Below are 17,487 nucleotides of genomic sequence, written 5' to 3' on the forward strand. Positions count from 1 at the left end.
TGAAAATTGAAAGGCATGGAGGAACACCAGAGTGCTGACTGACGGCTGCTGTGAAAATGGTTCTTACGGGATGAAGTCACAGAGGTTGATAAACTTTTGACTTCTAGTGGCTTTATTCATTAAGGTAAAAGAAAAATCTATATAGATTATCTTCACTTGCTCATGAGAAAAAGCCTTGAGTACTGAAGTTTTAATTATTTTCTGAAAAATTAAGAATAGTATCTAGATGACAAATTACGGGGAAGAAATGTAACATTTCTGAGAAGAATAAAGAAACCTCCTGCCAGGTGTATTTTTTTATCTCATATCACCGTGATCTCTCTTGCCTTGTTTCACTGTGTATAGCAAAGGCACGTTAGTGTCAGCAAGAGGGCTGTTTTTACACTTATGTTTAAGCATGCTTCTCTTTTGGCATTTCTGTTCGTTGAAATACAGTTGTCATCAAAGAACTTCTCATGCTCGGTAAAACCAGTCTAGAGCACAGTCTGTTGTTCAAGCCTCCCCAGATTTAAAGGAAGCTTCTTTGTCACTCATATTTTAGAGCAGAACAATGGGCAAGGTTTGAAAAGGTCCAAGTTCAGTACGGGCTGTGCAGACACCCTTAGATAAATTGATATTTTCTATGAGTCATTGTTGCTGGTTTTGATATAGACTTATGATAATAAATTCTTTGAGATCTAGATGAGGGCACTGTTTTATTGAAACTGGATATTATTGACACTGTTTTGCCACAGTCTACGTCATACATATTTTTCAACATATATTTTTCAATATATAAACAATAATGCATTCAAATATATTTATTCCAGTTGTACTGAAGTTAAATGTAAAGCCAATATTAGCTACAAAGGTTACAGTATCTTTCTTCTTTCTTCCCAGTCAGAAAAGGTAGAAGTGAATACTGGTATATCAATCATTCCTTAAGCAGTATGTTCCAGTCTCCAAGTTTTACCTGGGCAATCAAAATATTGTTTTATTCATTTAAAAATACCTGCTTTGCCTTTCTTGTACCAGGACTCAAGTCTTCTCTTTTCTATAGCCATATTCATGCTGGGGAGCTTTATGGTAGGATATTTCCTGTTCCTCATTCCTAAGTTACTAAAAAATGATTAAGAACACATACCACTCCAAAGTGATAAGTCTTCCTGTATTCAACTCCTCTAATGCAACATCCTTCATTTTAGCTGCCATCTGCTCCTTTGAATTCTCCTCTTGGCATGTTATACAATTTACAGCTCAAATTTTCTGTGATGAAGATTGTGTTGCATGGAAGTCATCTCAGTAAAGGAGTATACCGACTTTCAGTCATGCTGAAAAGAGCACTATAGACTTGGATTTAATTTTTTTTTTTTTAAAGTTAATTCTTCTGTAAGGCCTATGAACCAAGCAAGGCATTTGAACTGAAAACTGTATGCCCCTGGTCCTATGCAGTTTTGTTTAATATGTTGTATTTTCTATGAAACAGTGACTACTGAATACTTTTCATTTTGTCTTGATGCAATCTAAAGACTTTTCATATGATGATAAAGTTGTTTTCTGTTTGTTGGTTTATAGAACTTCATTTTCCAGAAAGGATGGCAATACAATCTTTGTAACTGGCATATTAGAAAATTTGTCAAAAACCACAAAGTATTTGGGGAAGCACTGAAAATTGCAGGATACATATTTGTCCTGAAATTTTAGGGTTTGAAAGTTGTTGGGTTTCCTGTGTGTTTATTGAACTTTCTAGTATGTGTTTTAGTGAGGCAAGCTGATCAATCTGCATGTAATTTTCTGGTAGCAGACTGGCTGGTTGAGGTTAGTCTGGGGTGATAAATGGCACAATAGTGTCACAGAAAGTTCATGCATTAAAGTTGGTATCTGGTGCTACAAGGCCATGTAGAGTTGGGGCTTATTAATTTTAACTGATATTTCTTGCTCTGTTTTGAGCATTATTTATTGTCTTTTGAATCTTTCCTCATTCTATTGGATGTGGGATATTGGATATTTTCAAGTAGTATGGCAGAATTCCACCTTCTTATTTCTGATGGAAGAGTTGGTGATGCTCAGACCCTGTTCAGCCTTCACTTATCCTAGTCCCACTTTGTGTCAGCTTGAATTTTTGTACCTTTGAGAAAGCCTTGCTCCCCTCCCTTCCACAGAGAGCAAGTGCCAGGAGTTTCCCAGCTTTGAGTAAACTGTTCTTAAAAGCAGTTCAAACTGCCCTCTCTGTCAGCCTCTGTCATCCATGGATTGAGATGCAACACATTTTCCACCCATAATACAAAAGAATGGTATATCTGTCATGGCACACAGGTACCTTTGACTTGACCTGGATCAAGTATTTGGGTACACATCTGCAGTGAGAGAGCTAATCCAAGTCCAAAACCAGACTCAAACACACCGTGAGCATCTAAGTGGGCTTTTACTCTCGGTTGTGGGTTTTTTTCCCCAAGAGGGAGAATATCCATAAAATAAAATTATTATCATCTTAATTGTTACTTTACAGTGTGTTATATTATTTTAAGATTCTCCATTCACATAGAATAGTCAAATTTCCCTTGAAACACACAAAACAACCAAGTGTAAAAGCTTCAGGCAAGTGACTGAAATAGGAAAATATAAAATTGTTTGGCTCAGAAGGCAAAGCTTTCTGTGTGTAACTATGGGGATATCCTGGATAGATTTTTGCATCTGTAAGTGTAACAGATGCCAGCAGGTACCAACTTAACCATAACTATATTTTACAGCTTTTTAGTATTTAATTTTAAGATTATGAATTTGGATGTTGGAGAATGGTCTTTGACATTTAAAGAAGCAAAGACTACTGTACACTGATTTATGGTCTTAGTCACTTAGCTATTTGCGTACACTTGTTTTTGTACTTTAAACTGCTAGGATATTTTCTGATTACATTCTTTGCTCTTTTGGAACATGCACATCTTCCCAAAACTGCATATGCCAGCATATGTGTATGTATGTAAAATCATGTGATATTTCAAGTTATGACAGACTACTCCTTGTTTCAGGATTACAACTTTAAGTACTGTTGTGCCTTTGGCAGCACTTGAAACCTTGGCAAGAACTGAACCTGACTAAGAACTGAATAATTGTTTTAAAGCTAAATCTTTTTACGCTGTTTTCCTTAAGAAGGACATCCTGCCAAATACTGGGCTCAGTAGATACTCCACTGACTACTACCTTGTTCCACAGAGTTGTAAATGTGAAGACACTAACCACAAAAATCATTACCTAATCTTGTCTTCTGCAAAATATAGAATTTCACTTAGATAAATATTTTATTTATTATTTAAATATATTCTCATTCAGCACCAGGCCCTGATGCTTATTAAAAAAGGAAGACTAGTGAGAATGAATTAGGCGTCTTTATTGGAATGTGTAACACTGTCATTTTAAGACACTAGTATTCTATCTAGATTTTAATAATACCTGAAATTTTGCTCAGATACCCACTTTATATTAGAAATTTATTTCTTGAAATAAAAATTAAAAGAGATGAAATAGTAAGTTTTTCATAGGCTTTAAGTGCTTAAGTGATTACAAACCTAGTTTTCCTCTATTAAGTGCCACAGGCATTTCTAGGTTTTCTTAATTAATGACTTTGTTTTTCGTTTAACATCTGTCATCCAAGCAGTTCATAGTGAGTTATCTCTGACATTGATAGTGAGTTGCGTGGTGTCTTCCCTCTTGTTTTGTTTGTGTTTTTTTTCAAGAATAGTTGGAAACACAACTTAGTTGGCTGAAGCTAGAAGGAGGCACAGCTGTTCCCAAGGGCCTGTAAGTGGTGAAGGATGTGGGCTGGTGTCCCAGTACTACAATTACAATTAACACACAGTAACAGAACAAACCCAACCTCACTGTAAAACTGAGAGATAAAAACCTCTTACTCAGACTAACAGATGTATCTTTGACCGACTGGCATAAATGGGGCATTTTCCAGATTCCTCAGATTCACACATCTTGAAAACAATCTGTTTTTCTTAGGGTTTGCTCCACCTCCTTATAACTATTTGACAAAATAACTGTCAAATTATTTATATCAGTTGTTGCGGTGACAGCCAGTTGAGTTGGTTGAGTTAGTTACTGTGAGTTGGTGAGATAGCATTAATCATCTGAGCTGGGGATGGGAGGTGTCTTTAGGACATTTAACCTGACAGTGGGGGACAGAGTGAGGTTGGGTGCAAGGGGGGCTTTGGTGGAAACACAGCTTGTTTCAGCTCTCTGCTTGACGATGCGTTGCCTCATCAGTCATGCCAATACTGCCCACAGGGCCATGTTGAGAGCCAAAGAAGACTGAGCCAGTTTATGGAAAAATGAACTGAAGACTGTTGAATGGAGAGCGGCTGAAAAGGCAGAGTTCTTATGTGCGTATTTTCAATGAAACATCTGTACCATTAAAATCACATTCTTAATGACTGATGCTGAGTTTTTGGAAAGTCAGTCAGTCAGTCTTCATAGCGTGCAGGTCCTCTGAGATCCTGAGATTTGGTGCTGAGCAGAACATAATTTATTTTTGATGCTGCTTTCAGAAAAATATTACTTGCTCTTGGATCCTACTGTTCACAGGTGGTTCATTTGGATAATGTTGTAGAGCTCTTGCATAGCCTTTTCCATAGAGATAATGTCATATATCTAAGTTTATTCTTTTATATATGAGTTGTACATTTTATTTGAATGTTAAAGGCAAACATATTTCACATTAATGTAAAATTAACACAAGCCTTAGTATAAACACAAAACTAATGTAATGTGTCATGGTATAGAATGTAGTATAGCACACTGTTACACTGAATCTGCCTTCTTCAAGTTACCATGCCTGAAAGTTCAGATTTTTCCCAGACCTATCAAGGCTTCTACCACTGTCACAGAAATAATCAGAAGTTGGGCATAGGTATTCAGTTACTCTTCAAGCATTGGCTTCTTACATTATCTCTCTTAAGCTAATACCTTTTGGACAATAGGTATCCAAATGCTTTCCAAATCTTCCCACGTCTTCTCAAGTTTTTTTCCCCAACAATATTGCAGTGTTGCAGTATTATTCACCTCTAAGGAAAACATGATTAAGTTTTCACAAGTGAATATGAGATTTTCTCTAAGAAGATAAAAACTAATGTTTATGCTGCCATGTGTCTTACTGTATTTTGTCACTGAGGCATTAAAAGGGGAAGAAAAATGTTCTTGAAAGTGCTTTAAAGCTGCACAGTAGTTTAATGTTTAAGGTCATGCTATGCTGTTTTCAGACCTTAACTTGGGGATGTCCGTGACTGTTTTGTCTTGTTTTTTTTTTTTGTTTTTTTTTTTTTTATCAAATACCTGACTCATCTGTGTGAGTCTCACCATTCTGGAGTCAGAAGGAGAAAGCCAGGCTGATGGTGATCCACCAGACAGTGTAGTGAGTCACTAGCTTTTGGCAGCTGAGTTGAGCAAGGCAATTCCAGCTTACTCCCTCTCCACCCCTCTGAAATAAGTAAAGAAAGTAAATTGCAGATAATTACTATGGAGATGAGTCACTGTATAAATAGCTTTTTAAAATAACTTCAAGTTTTAAATCACTGCTGATGGGGAAAAAAAAACCAAAGTGGTATTGTATAGAAAATTTTTGGTGTGGTAATTTAGTGCATTTACTTAATGAGTGGAAAGCAGAGAGCTGACACTGCATTTGAGCTGGTATGGAAAAGCAAAAATAGTGTATTCTTTGAGTATTCAATAGCTTACTGAAGGCTGTTTTGTTAAACATGGTTTATCAAGCTATGGTGGGTGAAAAAAGTCCTGTCAAATACAGCAAGAGATAAGTTCATTTGATTTTTTAAAAAACTGTGCATGAAGTACAAACAAGTTCATAACTGCTTTTTTGTATCTGTTTTTAATACGCATCTTTAATTTCTGTCTACAGTTAAGAAATACAGTGTTGACAAGCAGGTCTTTTGCATTTTACAAAAGCAGTTCTCACTAACTCTGTTCTAACTCAGACAAGAAATAAACATAGTCTATCCCTGAAAGAGCCTAAACCAGCAATCAAATAGTCAAAATTAATTAAATAAACAGAAAAGTAATCGTTTTGGCATTGCTGTCTTGGCATCTGAATGATTTACTTCAGCTGAGATTCAGCTATCCTGTTTTGTTTAGATGTATACCTAAGTGCAGAGCAGTCACACTGAAACAACCATCAGACTAATAACAGAATCCAGTTTTGAATTGCTAATGCTGGTATTCATCCTGATAATTAAGTCTAAGAATATTATTCAAATAGCAGTCTGAAAAAAAATTGTCACTGGAATTAATATTCTTTATGTATTTGGACAATTTTGTTTAATCAGTTTTAATGCACAGTCAATAGTACTTTTAATTACTTGTTGCTCAAGCAGTAGTTGAGCTTGTAGCCAATAAAGATTTTGAACATCTGTAAAATTTAATAACGGAACTTCTAACTGTCATATTCTGTTCTGTTTGTGTAGTCCTCTCTGGTACCTTGAGAAATTGCAACATGCTTGATTGACTTAGTTTGTAGTTTTTCTGTTTACTTCGGATTCTGTTGTTCTTAAGATTGAAATACTCAGTTTCTTTTTTGTGGAATCAGCTGTTATGTTGGTATTGAACTAATGATGTGTCTGATTAGTTCAGTTTAAAGGCAATAGGATGGTATTTTCCCTTTCTTTCATTGTCTTGAAATCCTCTACTGTTACGAAGACATTTTACATAAATGCAGTAATTATACAGTAAAAGAACATGTTATTGAATGTTTAAAAGCTTGATATGATCTTTACATATATACACCTCAAAATGGGTTAATCTAGTTTCAAAATATACATCTAGACACTAAATGAGAAGTTACAAAAGGGAAGGGTTAGCCAGTTAAGTATCCTGTTTAGGCCATTTTAGTTTATGTGTTTCCTAATGTACTGTTCTTGTAATGTCACCTTCTTAAGTATTTTTCTGAACAACAAGTTATAGAGATAAAAATCACCTATTTACCTCAGGAAACTAGTTAGAGACAAGGTGGTTGGCTGGTGCTTCAGACAGTAATTCATTATTTTCTATTGATTGAATTTGTCATCCCCCAAAAGGACACCATGCTGCTCTGCAATTAGAAATAACTGATGTGTCCAAAGTTAATTGTCACATACAGTTGCATATAGAATATTGTACTGAATTATCCAAGGTTTATAGTTGGTCTCAAATGCAGTTGGTGTCTGTTGACAAGGTCTCTGCTATGTCTGATGAAGTTTCATTAAAAAGATGAAAGATCTTCCTGCTCCTTTCCTAATTTCTCACAGCATAATACATGGAGTGATATTGAAGGCAAAGAAATTAATTTCCCAAGCATGGCACTGATCTTTGAGAAAATGTTTGAAATCTTTATCCATGCCAAGTGCAAGCTCTGAAGCCGTCAGGGTGGATCAATGTTTGCCATGGCTGTAGGAGTGTTGTTTGTATGGAGCTTATTCTGCAAGAAATCAAACAGAAGGAGCTTCCATTTCAACTGGTAGAAGAGACTCCTTAAAAGTGAAAAATCAAAAGTTACTAAACCTGTGTTTAGTATCTAAGAGGGTCTCTATATCACATTTATGGAGAGTCCTCTCAGACTTCTAGGTGCTTTTAGAGTATCCAAGTGAGAAACACTTGACTGCTGCTTTTTCTGTCATTGTAAACTTTGCAAGACTGTGAGAAGACCATTTTTATGATGCATGTGTATATAAAACACACTGACTGCAAGGAGAGAAAGAACTAGGTCACTGATGTACTGTTAAAATACAGTTTTGCTGTGAATATGTCCGTTTCTTTCTTTTGAATGTACGGGTAATAGATAGTCTAAAGTCACAGGTGATTTCTGATGGTAACTTAAGGCAATTTAATGGTTATCTATCACCAGAAGGGAAAGGTTCTAGTATGAAGATACGGATTTTTGTTGCTTTACTCAGCCAAAAAACATCTGGAATGGAGAGTCCATCAGGCAACTGCCCCCTGCCCCAACCCTACCAGAAAAACAAAACCTAACCCCAAAACTGCCATTTTTGCCCCATAACTACTTAATTTCAGGATCATTAATTCATTACTGCCTGCACCACGTTGGGAAGAAACTGAAGAGAATAGATGGCTAGATGGAAGAAAGGTGTGGACCATGCCTCTCATTGACTGCTAACCAGCAGCTGCCTTAGCTGTGTTGTCAGATAACAGTCTTCATCAGCTAACCAAATAACTGGGTCCTGCCGTAGATTTTTTTAGCAGGCTTTGCCTTACGAACAGCTCCTTTTTAGTACTGCAACAGCTAGCTTTGGCAGTGAATTTGACTGCAGAGAAGTTGACTGAAACTCTTCTGTTGAGCTTTGCTATTGCAGTATTTGGCCTATCCTGCTAGGTAGATTAGAGGAAGACGTTAAGAATGGAATGTTATAAATGTAAGCTAAGATCTTAACTCATTTTAGCTTAGTTCTCCACTAAGGTGAAACATCAGTTACTCAAGTTGATCAAACTATTTAGGATAAAGTTTTTCATGATGTCATATTGCTCATATATTAAGAAAATGTAAATAATATAACAATTAGAACAATACGGATTTCTTCATCTGTATTTTTCCCCCTCTCCCTTCTCTTCCCTTCCCCTTCCCTTTCCCTTTCCCTGTCCCTGCCTCCCTCCACCCCTGCTGCCTTTTTGCACAGCCTCGCTTGAAGAAGAACCAACATCAGCAGGTACGAATAACTTATGATTACATCTGCATCATGGTAACCATTCCTTGCAAACTACCTTTTTTAAAAAGTCGTTTTAACCAAGTTTATTTTGTGTATAACACATGCTAAATAGCCATCAGTGTTGAGTTCTTTTCTCCTCTGTCTGCTCCCCTTCCTTTTGTCTTTTTTTCCCTTAGTTTGGAGTCAGTAGGCGATATACTTATTCAGTAGTAGTTCAAAATCTTCTCTGCCACACGGTCTTTCCTTTTTGCTTCTTCCTTGGCTAAGCTGGCACATCGGGCTTCACACAACGAACCAGGTCAAAAACAATTAGGAGTTCAAAAAAATCAGTGTTTATGCTAGTTTTTTTTATCTGTCTTTATGCTGGTGAAGCATAATCATCTGCATGACCCCCAAAACTGACATCCTTAAAGACAGTGCAGCCTGGAAGCAAGCAGTGAAGGAAGGGAAGAAGAGCAGGTGCAGAAGCATCCTGCTCAAAGAAAACATTCTGCAAACTATGACCACGATACCTGCTCAGCGAACTTTTATTTCCATTGACAGGCTGCCAAGTAGTGAGAATGGTTAACAGCACAGTCATAAAAATTAGTTTAGGAGCTCCCCGAGAGATGCAAACTTGTAGTGTTTATTCTATTGCAAAGTTTAACTATTTCTAATTAATTGGCAATCCATTAGCTTGGGAGTATTTAAAGAAAAAGAAGACAATATACCAAAGAAGAATGCCCCTAAACAGCTTAACATGTTTGAAATGGCATTGAGTTGTATAAACTCAGTGAGCTAAAACATCAAATGAATAGGGAGTCACTTTATAGTGGCTTGTTAAAAGAAGTAAAGGTCTCCAGAGGACCAAAGGAGAACAGGTAAGGAAAGTGAATGAAGAAAGGAAGACGGCAAGGAAGGATTGAACACTGTTTACAACACTAACGTACAACTTGGGAGCAATATAAGTAATTAGAGTACGGTGGAGAATAATAAATGAAAGGACGGAGAACAAAGCCAAGAGTAGAATGTGAGAGAGGGAGAATATTTAAGACTAGCACTGAATAGAGAAAGAAGCAAAAGGGAGCTTTTAACAGGAAGATAGAGGTGGAATGGACAGAAAGCATGACTGAGATGAGAAGAACCACTGCGAAATAGAAAGGAAGAGTTTGGGAAAGAACTGTAGAGTAGTAACACACCCCTGAGGAGGAATATATATTATAATAATAAAGCATCAGCCTTTAACTATCCATTTCTTGAGACATCTGTCAGTTCTGAAATTTTTGTGAAAAATATCTTAATAGAAACCTATTGCAGCTGTTCAACAGAAGTGTCAGTTACAAAAGGATATTTTTTTTAATAGGAAAGAAAAAAAAAGCACCCTTTTTTCACTTTATGGTATTGGTTTAAGTATGCACATTTTGTAGAGTTAGAATTTAGAGGCATATATGAATACACTGCGGTAACATCCAAGACAAATCTTGCTATCATTGTGCATTGTAAAACCATCATTCCTGTTGTGACCAGTGGAGTGTCTCATGAAGATGTGGCCTCCATTTTTGCGTTTTGAACATCACTGCCGTTTTTGTGAAAGCCCGTAACTGTGAGCTGGCCAAGCTAAGCAGATGCATTAGCTGAAATGGGTAGAAGGAGAGAAGTGGAATTTATAGGACAGCCACCTGGGCTCCACTACAGATCTCTGTTAGACTTTATCAGCTGAAATTTCAATGGTTTCACAAAAGCCTACAGATTCTGTATTCAGTTCCTCAGGAGCCCTTGTCTTTTGGAATGTCAAGTCACATTGTTTGTTTGTTTTTGTATTCATTTAAATGGATTATCCACCACAGAATATTCCTAAATGTTCATAATCTCCCTGAATCCCCCGTTATCTATACCAGCTTTTACACCAGTATTTTTTCAAACACTAGATCAGATACATTTCAAACTCAAATCATGTACTTACTTGTGGTTGATTGAATGAGCTGCACCTAATTGTTAGCCATTCATTTTATTTTACAGTCCTAATGTTTCAGGGTTTGTTGTCATCTAAAAACGTACCACAGTTTTTTCTGCAGTAATAGCTATACCAGTGTAACTTTCTGTATGAAAACTCTTAATGGGAAGATTGGTGACCTTTTCGTGTTAGTTATTCCATGGGAGGATGCTGTTTGCAGTAAGAGTACACGTGGGAGTTGCACTGATACAGCAGTGCAGATAGATATTCCCACACAGACAAATCAACAGCTAGAATTACACAAACATACAACACCAGAATGTTTTTGTTCTTTGATTTGGACAGATGAACAAATGCCTCAGGCATAAATGGTACATGGTAGATCTACAATATGAGACAAAACACATATTTGTAATTATTTGTGCAAATACATCTCAACTGCTCAGAAATTGTTACAAAGGAACATGACTAAATACCTGCAAAAGTAAGTGAATTAATGTAGCAGTGACGCTTTCTGTTATTTAATCTGGTTCTAGGACATTGATATTTCACATCATTAGATTCTTTGGGAATTATTTCTGAAACAATTATTTTCTTGGGAAAAATTTTGATTAATCTGAAGCTTTTTGCAGGAATTAATTTGGCTAAACTTCTCCAGGCACAGAATCATGGTTTTTTCCTATTCAAATTAAAATTTCCACTTTTGGGAAAACAATTCTAATATCTGCCTTGAGTAGCAAACTTTGAATCTTATACTTCTCTGCTAGATATTAATAGAGTATAACCCAACTCTACATTTGCATGAAATGCCACTATGATCAAAATAAGCTATATTTAAGTATAGATACTAATTTTTAGAAATTCCATAATTTAAAACAGTTTGAAACAAAGCAGTGAAGTATGTAGTTAGTATTTGAATAGTCAATATATAGTAGACCTTTGTGAGCATGTGTTTAAGCATGTGTTTGCTAGGTTGGAGCCTCAGTTAGGTGCAGTGAAAGCATAGCCTAGAAGTGTAATATAAATTTTAACAATAAAGTGCACTATCTTGCTCCTGAGGGAGTCAAAATCAAAACCAGACTGTTGCATTAAGAGCAGGAAAAAAGTTTTAATTTAGTGATTAAGGGCATGCATGTGAAAATGAAGTTATTTTTAAACCTTTGTTATAAAGAGATTACTTTTTCTAGCTTTTCCAGAGGAAAATCTATTAATAAAGTGCAACTGTTCTTTACCTAATATTAATTTATATTTTAAAATTTAATAAGCGATACTAGCTCATCAGATGCTTTATAATTTATAGTTTCTATTGATTTTGCTTTAAAATATGACTAGATGGTGTTCTGAAAGTAACAGATTAGTGCGTTCGTATGGGATTGTTTTAATACAATTTATTTCTCTGACTGTATTGACATTTACAAAGCTCTGTGTTCTGCTTAAAAAAGATACCTCTTCCTCAGAGTAGGAAGGCAGTCATGCAGTTTGCGAGATGCAGTGGTGATGAAAAATAAAAGGAAACTGCATCCAAAGCATCATGCAGTCACATAGAGCCTTCCACAGTAATTTCCGTGGGATGTGCCATGTATAGGCAGAATGTAAGTTCTATCAACTACCAGATTTTGCTTTTTTTCCAGAAAAAGCAGCACGTTTTATCCAGTTTGTGACATTTGTCTTAGTGGAGTGTAATTAACCTCCTGATTCCAGTGCTGATCCGGTAGTGTTGGGGAGGAAGTGTGCACACACTTCCAGCTGCAAGGCCCAAAAGTCATCACTTAGTGTTCAGAGTCATTAGAAGTACTTTATGATTGTCTTCTGTGTAACAGTTGAAGTTGAAGGGGAGGAAAGATGAGAAGATTAATTGGAGGGCAATGTAGTATTTTTCCAAACAATACCTTTACTTATTAAAGAATATGAGGTAGGATTAATTGAAGTTAATACACTAATCTTATGAAGATTCTAAACATTATTTGAACATTTGATGAACATTATAAACTTTTAATTGACCTCTGATCAGGATCAAAACTAGAATTTCTTTTCTATCCAATCAAAGGCATGAAACAATACTAGTTCCCATACTCTGCTCTTTGGGATAGTCTAGCTCCCCTGACAACACTCTCCATGAGTCATCTCATAGAAGTGAAGTTACTAAAATTTTACTCTGATTGTCGTAACCAGTACGTTGAAGATAATAATCCTGAAATAATAAATGCCCCTTGAGTATCTCTCCATAGCAATGGTATTTCACAGGGGTTCCTTCAGTGTCAGAATGCTTCAGTCTAATGAACTGTAACTATAACTCATCAAGCATATTTTGTCTAAGACAAAGCACATTTATTTTTTGCGTGCTTTTTAACCAAAGCTAAACCAAGGAGTTTTGCAAATGATCCTCACAGTTTCAACAAGGTTTTCCTTAGCCTTACTTCTGAATAAGCATTGATCTAGATCTCTTTTTCCATTCCAGTGAAATACCTATGGCTTTATGCTGTCATAGACCTCTAAACACGCTCTTTTGAGCCACTTCTGCATGTCTGTTCATTTCTTTTCAGTTTCAGATCAGTTAAATAGTTTTACCAGAAGCTCATGCAACCTGTGAAAGCAAGCTAGGAAAATGTCAAGGCAGTGCTCTTGGAGATTTGTTGCCATGTTTCTTTTCCCATCTATGCATGTAGCATAAGTCTTTTAAAGCTGTTTACTGAAATAGGAGGAGGGTTTTTTTGTTCAAAATTGGTTTTAAGCCTAATGTATCAACTTACGTTTGGTGTCCTGCTGTTTGAAGCTTTGCATCTCAAAAATGTTTCCGCATGGTTTTATGTATTCCTCCCCTCTCCTCAAGGAGTCTGGAATAATTTTTAAAGATATCAAAGAGTAATTCTTCCAAGACACAATGAGACAGAGTACAGCATAACATGTGGCACTTTCTTCAATTGCCTTTACACTGTGACTTTGACTGAAATAATAAATACATGCCCTTTGAGATCATCATTTAACTGAAGCCATTCCTTGCTTTTGTCACTGATTTTTTTTTAAGCTTAGTGTTTCAGGTAACTGGCATTTGTGCCTTTTTATTCCATCTATATACAATATGCAAATGTATTTAGACTTCCATGAGAATAAAAGCTCCTTTGCAGTTTGAATTTCATATTTTTTTGTTTTGAAATTTAGGTGTTGAAGACATAGTAGACTCAATATATGACAGAATTTTCTTCTTCAAAGACATTAGTAAAATGTAATCCCTGCAACAACCTTGTGGCACAGTATGTACATGTGCAGACAGCTGCATTGTATTTCTGTGTGCAACTACTACAAGCAGCCTATTTTTTCCTATAGAAAATAATATTACTCTTCTACAATTCTGTGTGATATTTAATCTGTTGTCTTCCTTGTTTAAAATTTCATGCAAATCACAGAATGGTTTGGATTGGAAGGGACCTTAAAGATCATCTATTTCCAACACCCCTGCCATGGGCAGGGACACCTTCCACTAGCCCAGGTTGCCCAAAGCCCCGTCCAACCTGGCCTTGAACCCTTCCAGGGAGGGGGCAGCCACAGCTTCTCAGGGCAACCTGTGCCAGTGTCTCACCACCCTTACAGTGAATAATTTCTTCCTTAAATCCAATCTAACTTCACACTCTTTCAGTTTAAAACCATTACACCTTGTCCTATCCCTACACACCCTGATCAAGAGTCCCTCCCCATCTTTCCTGTAGCCCCCTTTAGGTACTGGGAGGCCACTCTAAGGTCTCCCCAGAGCCTTCTCTTCTCCAGCTGAACCCCCAAACTCTCTCAGCCTGTCCTCACAGGGGAGGTGCTCCAGGCCCCTGATCCTCTTCGTGGTCTTCTCTGGACCCACTCAGGCAGGTCTGTTGGTACCCCCAGAGCTGGACACAGAACTGCAGGGGGGATCTCACAAGAGTGGAGTAGAGGGGAAGAATCCCCTCCCTCGCCCTGCTGGCCACACTTCTCTTGATGCAGCCCAGGACATGGTTGGCTTTCTGGGCTGTAAGCGCACATTGCTAGGTCCTAGTCAATTTTCCACCCACTAGTACCCGCAAGTCCTTCTCCGCAGGGCTGCTCTCAATCCATTCATCGCCCAGTCTGGATTTGTGCTTGGGATTGCCCCAACCCATGTGCAGGACCTTACACTTCGCCTTGTTGAACTCCATGAGGTTTGCACAAGCCCACCTCCTCAAGCCTGTCCAGGTCCCTCTGGATGGCACATCCCTTCCCTCCAGTGTGTCAATTGCACTTCAGAGCTTGGTGTTGCCGGCAAACTGTCCACTGTCCATGTTGCCAACAAAGATGTTAAACAACACCAATTCCAATACTGGCCCCTGAGGAATGCCATTCATCACTGATCTCCACTTGTATAGAAGTTATGTTAGCAATTTTTTCCTAAAGAAGTAAAAAGGGAAAAAAAAAACCCTTTTAAGAAACAACAAAAGTTGAAGATGCCATATAAAGTAGAGAAGGGACTTACATTGCAAAGTCTATAGAGTGAAGTTTAATTCAGAAAAAGAAATGAAAGGAATAGAACAGAAAAGCACTGTAGCAGAAGTTCCAGAAAGAAAGTTGTACTAGAGATAGCACTTAAAGAGTTACCAATAGTCATAAAAAATAGACATCTAAAATCTTAAGATTTGCTCATTAACCTTATTCTGTGACCACGGTGTTAAGCCATAACTGAAATCTAAATTGCTTCCGAGTTACATATTTTGTTTTGTTTATGTTAGGAAACCTCCAAGTTTCTCTAGCTATTAACACTGGTGCTTGTTTCTCCCCTGGACTTCTTGTTTTTCAGGAGCCTTTTAAAGCAGGGCACCAGAGTATCTTGCCTTAGAACTTATTTGCAGAATAAGGAACTATGGATCAGTCATTGTTTTTGAAAGGAAAAAAAGGATTAAAAATGATGAAAAATTAAAAGTATTTATAAATTAACTAACAGGTATTTCAAACCTGTCTTACTGGACCTGCCCAGATATTTCTTAAGAGAGACCCTATTATTTTTCCTATTGGACATGCTCTAGACTTCTGTAGTAATAATTGATTTCTGTTTTCAATTTGTTTTTTAGATGTCCCTCTTTTATTCATGTAAAACTTTAGATAAATTTTATTTAGACTACTAGGAAGAAATATTAGGAAGAAATTATGTTGCTTCCCTGAGCTCCACTACCTGCCAGGGACTCTCCCTGGACTCAGTCAGAGCCTTACTGTGCAAGGGGCAGTTTCTCATGGAGCTTTCGGACTCGCAAGCCTTTCCTTGATGTAGTGTCCCAGTGCTCACACACTGACTGGTCTTGTGAGTGGCATGCTGAAATGGCAAAGCAAAGCCAACAGCTACTGTCTAGCTCATAATGTGTGATGGAATGGAAGTTATAGACTTGCTCCCATTAAAAGTCTCTTTAACCAAGTAACAAACGATAGGACAAGAGGTAATGGCCTCAAATTGCACCAAGGAAGGTCTAGACTAGATATTAGGAAGCATTTTTTTACAGAATGGGTTGTTAGGCGTTGGAATGGGCTGCCCAGGGAGGTGGTGGAGTCCCCATCCCTAGAGGTGTTTAAGAGTTGGGTCGACATAGCACTGGGGGATATTGTGTAGTTGGGAACTGTCAATGTTAGGTTAATGGTTGGACTGGATGATCTTCAAGGTCCTTTCCAACCTAGATGATTCTGTGATTCTGTGAAAAAGACGTCTATGTCACGGGTTGGCTTTCCCCTTATGGATCTCTGAAATTGACAGGAAAGAGACAATAAAGAAACATATTTAATGTGCATTTGCCAGGCATAAGTACTCAACATTACTAATGTGTAGATTTAAAACCAATATTCACTCTTTTACTAGTTATGAGTAGAATTTTTAATCAATTTTCTGGTGAAATTATTGTTTCCTCAGAAATAAAATTATTCAGGGAACATGGTAAGTTTAAAAAAACAGAATGGAATTTATATTGTAAAAATATGAGCCACATTTTTGGCAAAAAATAAGTGCTTCTTCTTGTTCTAAATATCCTTTCATTTAAAAATTGCCTGAATTATCATTTTTAATAGATTTAAAACACTAGACATAAAATTATTAAAATCCCAGGTTTTCCCTTGTCAGTTTATTTTGAGGTAAATTCATAATATCAAACTTTTAAGGTTTTGATTTTTTGTAACTATTTATGAATGTAGGAAGGTTCTACTCAGCACCATATTAGATAGCTTTACATTAGATAGTTTAGAATAGTTTGATATTAATTTAGAAAGCGGGTAGATTTAAATTGAACATAAAGAAGAAAATTTTTACTGTGAGGGTGATGAGATGCTGGCACAGGTTGCCCAGAGAAGCTGTGGCTGCCCCCTCCCTGGAAGGGTTCAAGGCCAGGTTGGACGGGGCTTTGAGCAACCTGGGCTAGTGGAAGGTGTCCCTGACCATGGTGAGGGAGGTCAGAGCAGATGATCTTTAAAGATCCCCTCCAAACCAAACCATTCTGTGATTCTATGATTCAAATATTAGATAGGTCTTCTGCTTGAACAGAGGAATATTGTCATCAATTTTTCATTGTCATTCCTTCCTCCATGTCAGCAAATGCCTTTCCCATTTGGTGTTGCACTGTTCATCAAAGAGTAGAAGAGATCCAGTTGGTTAAAGTGCTGGCAACATGTTGTTGATTCTCAGACAACTATATTATGAGTTCAAATGAGAAGCAATTGAGACCTTACTAAGATTTATATTTATATAGGAATTATCCTTACATCCTTATATGCTAGCTATACTATGTATTTGCCTTTAAAATAGTTAAGCGATTGTGGTTATGAAATTCGATTTCACAAAGGGTATCTCTTCTTCCTGAAAATAATGCCCTAATGACCTTGTATTGATTGCAAGAA

The 17,487-nt window shown here is 37.0% G+C and overlaps 1 protein-coding gene across 2 annotated transcripts in view; it reads left to right on the top strand.

Moving 5' to 3' along the window:
• The window catches only part of EDIL3 (EGF like repeats and discoidin domains 3), a 254,962-nt gene that overhangs the window by 92,625 nt on the left and 144,850 nt on the right, over positions 1 to 17,487 (top strand). The window contains exon 3 of one of the 2 annotated variants that reach the window (XM_074812243.1): positions 8,658 to 8,687. The exons of the other annotated variant lie outside the window; for it this stretch is intronic. Coding sequence (XP_074668344.1) covers positions 8,658 to 8,687 — 30 coding nt within the window. The remainder of the gene's footprint in view (positions 1 to 8,657; positions 8,688 to 17,487) is intronic. 2 annotated transcript variants of the gene reach the window in all.

The sequence above is a fragment of the Strix aluco genome, chromosome Z, assembly GCF_031877795.1.
Source record: "Strix aluco isolate bStrAlu1 chromosome Z, bStrAlu1.hap1, whole genome shotgun sequence".
In the NCBI taxonomy this organism is placed as follows: Eukaryota; Metazoa; Chordata; class Aves; order Strigiformes; family Strigidae; genus Strix; species Strix aluco.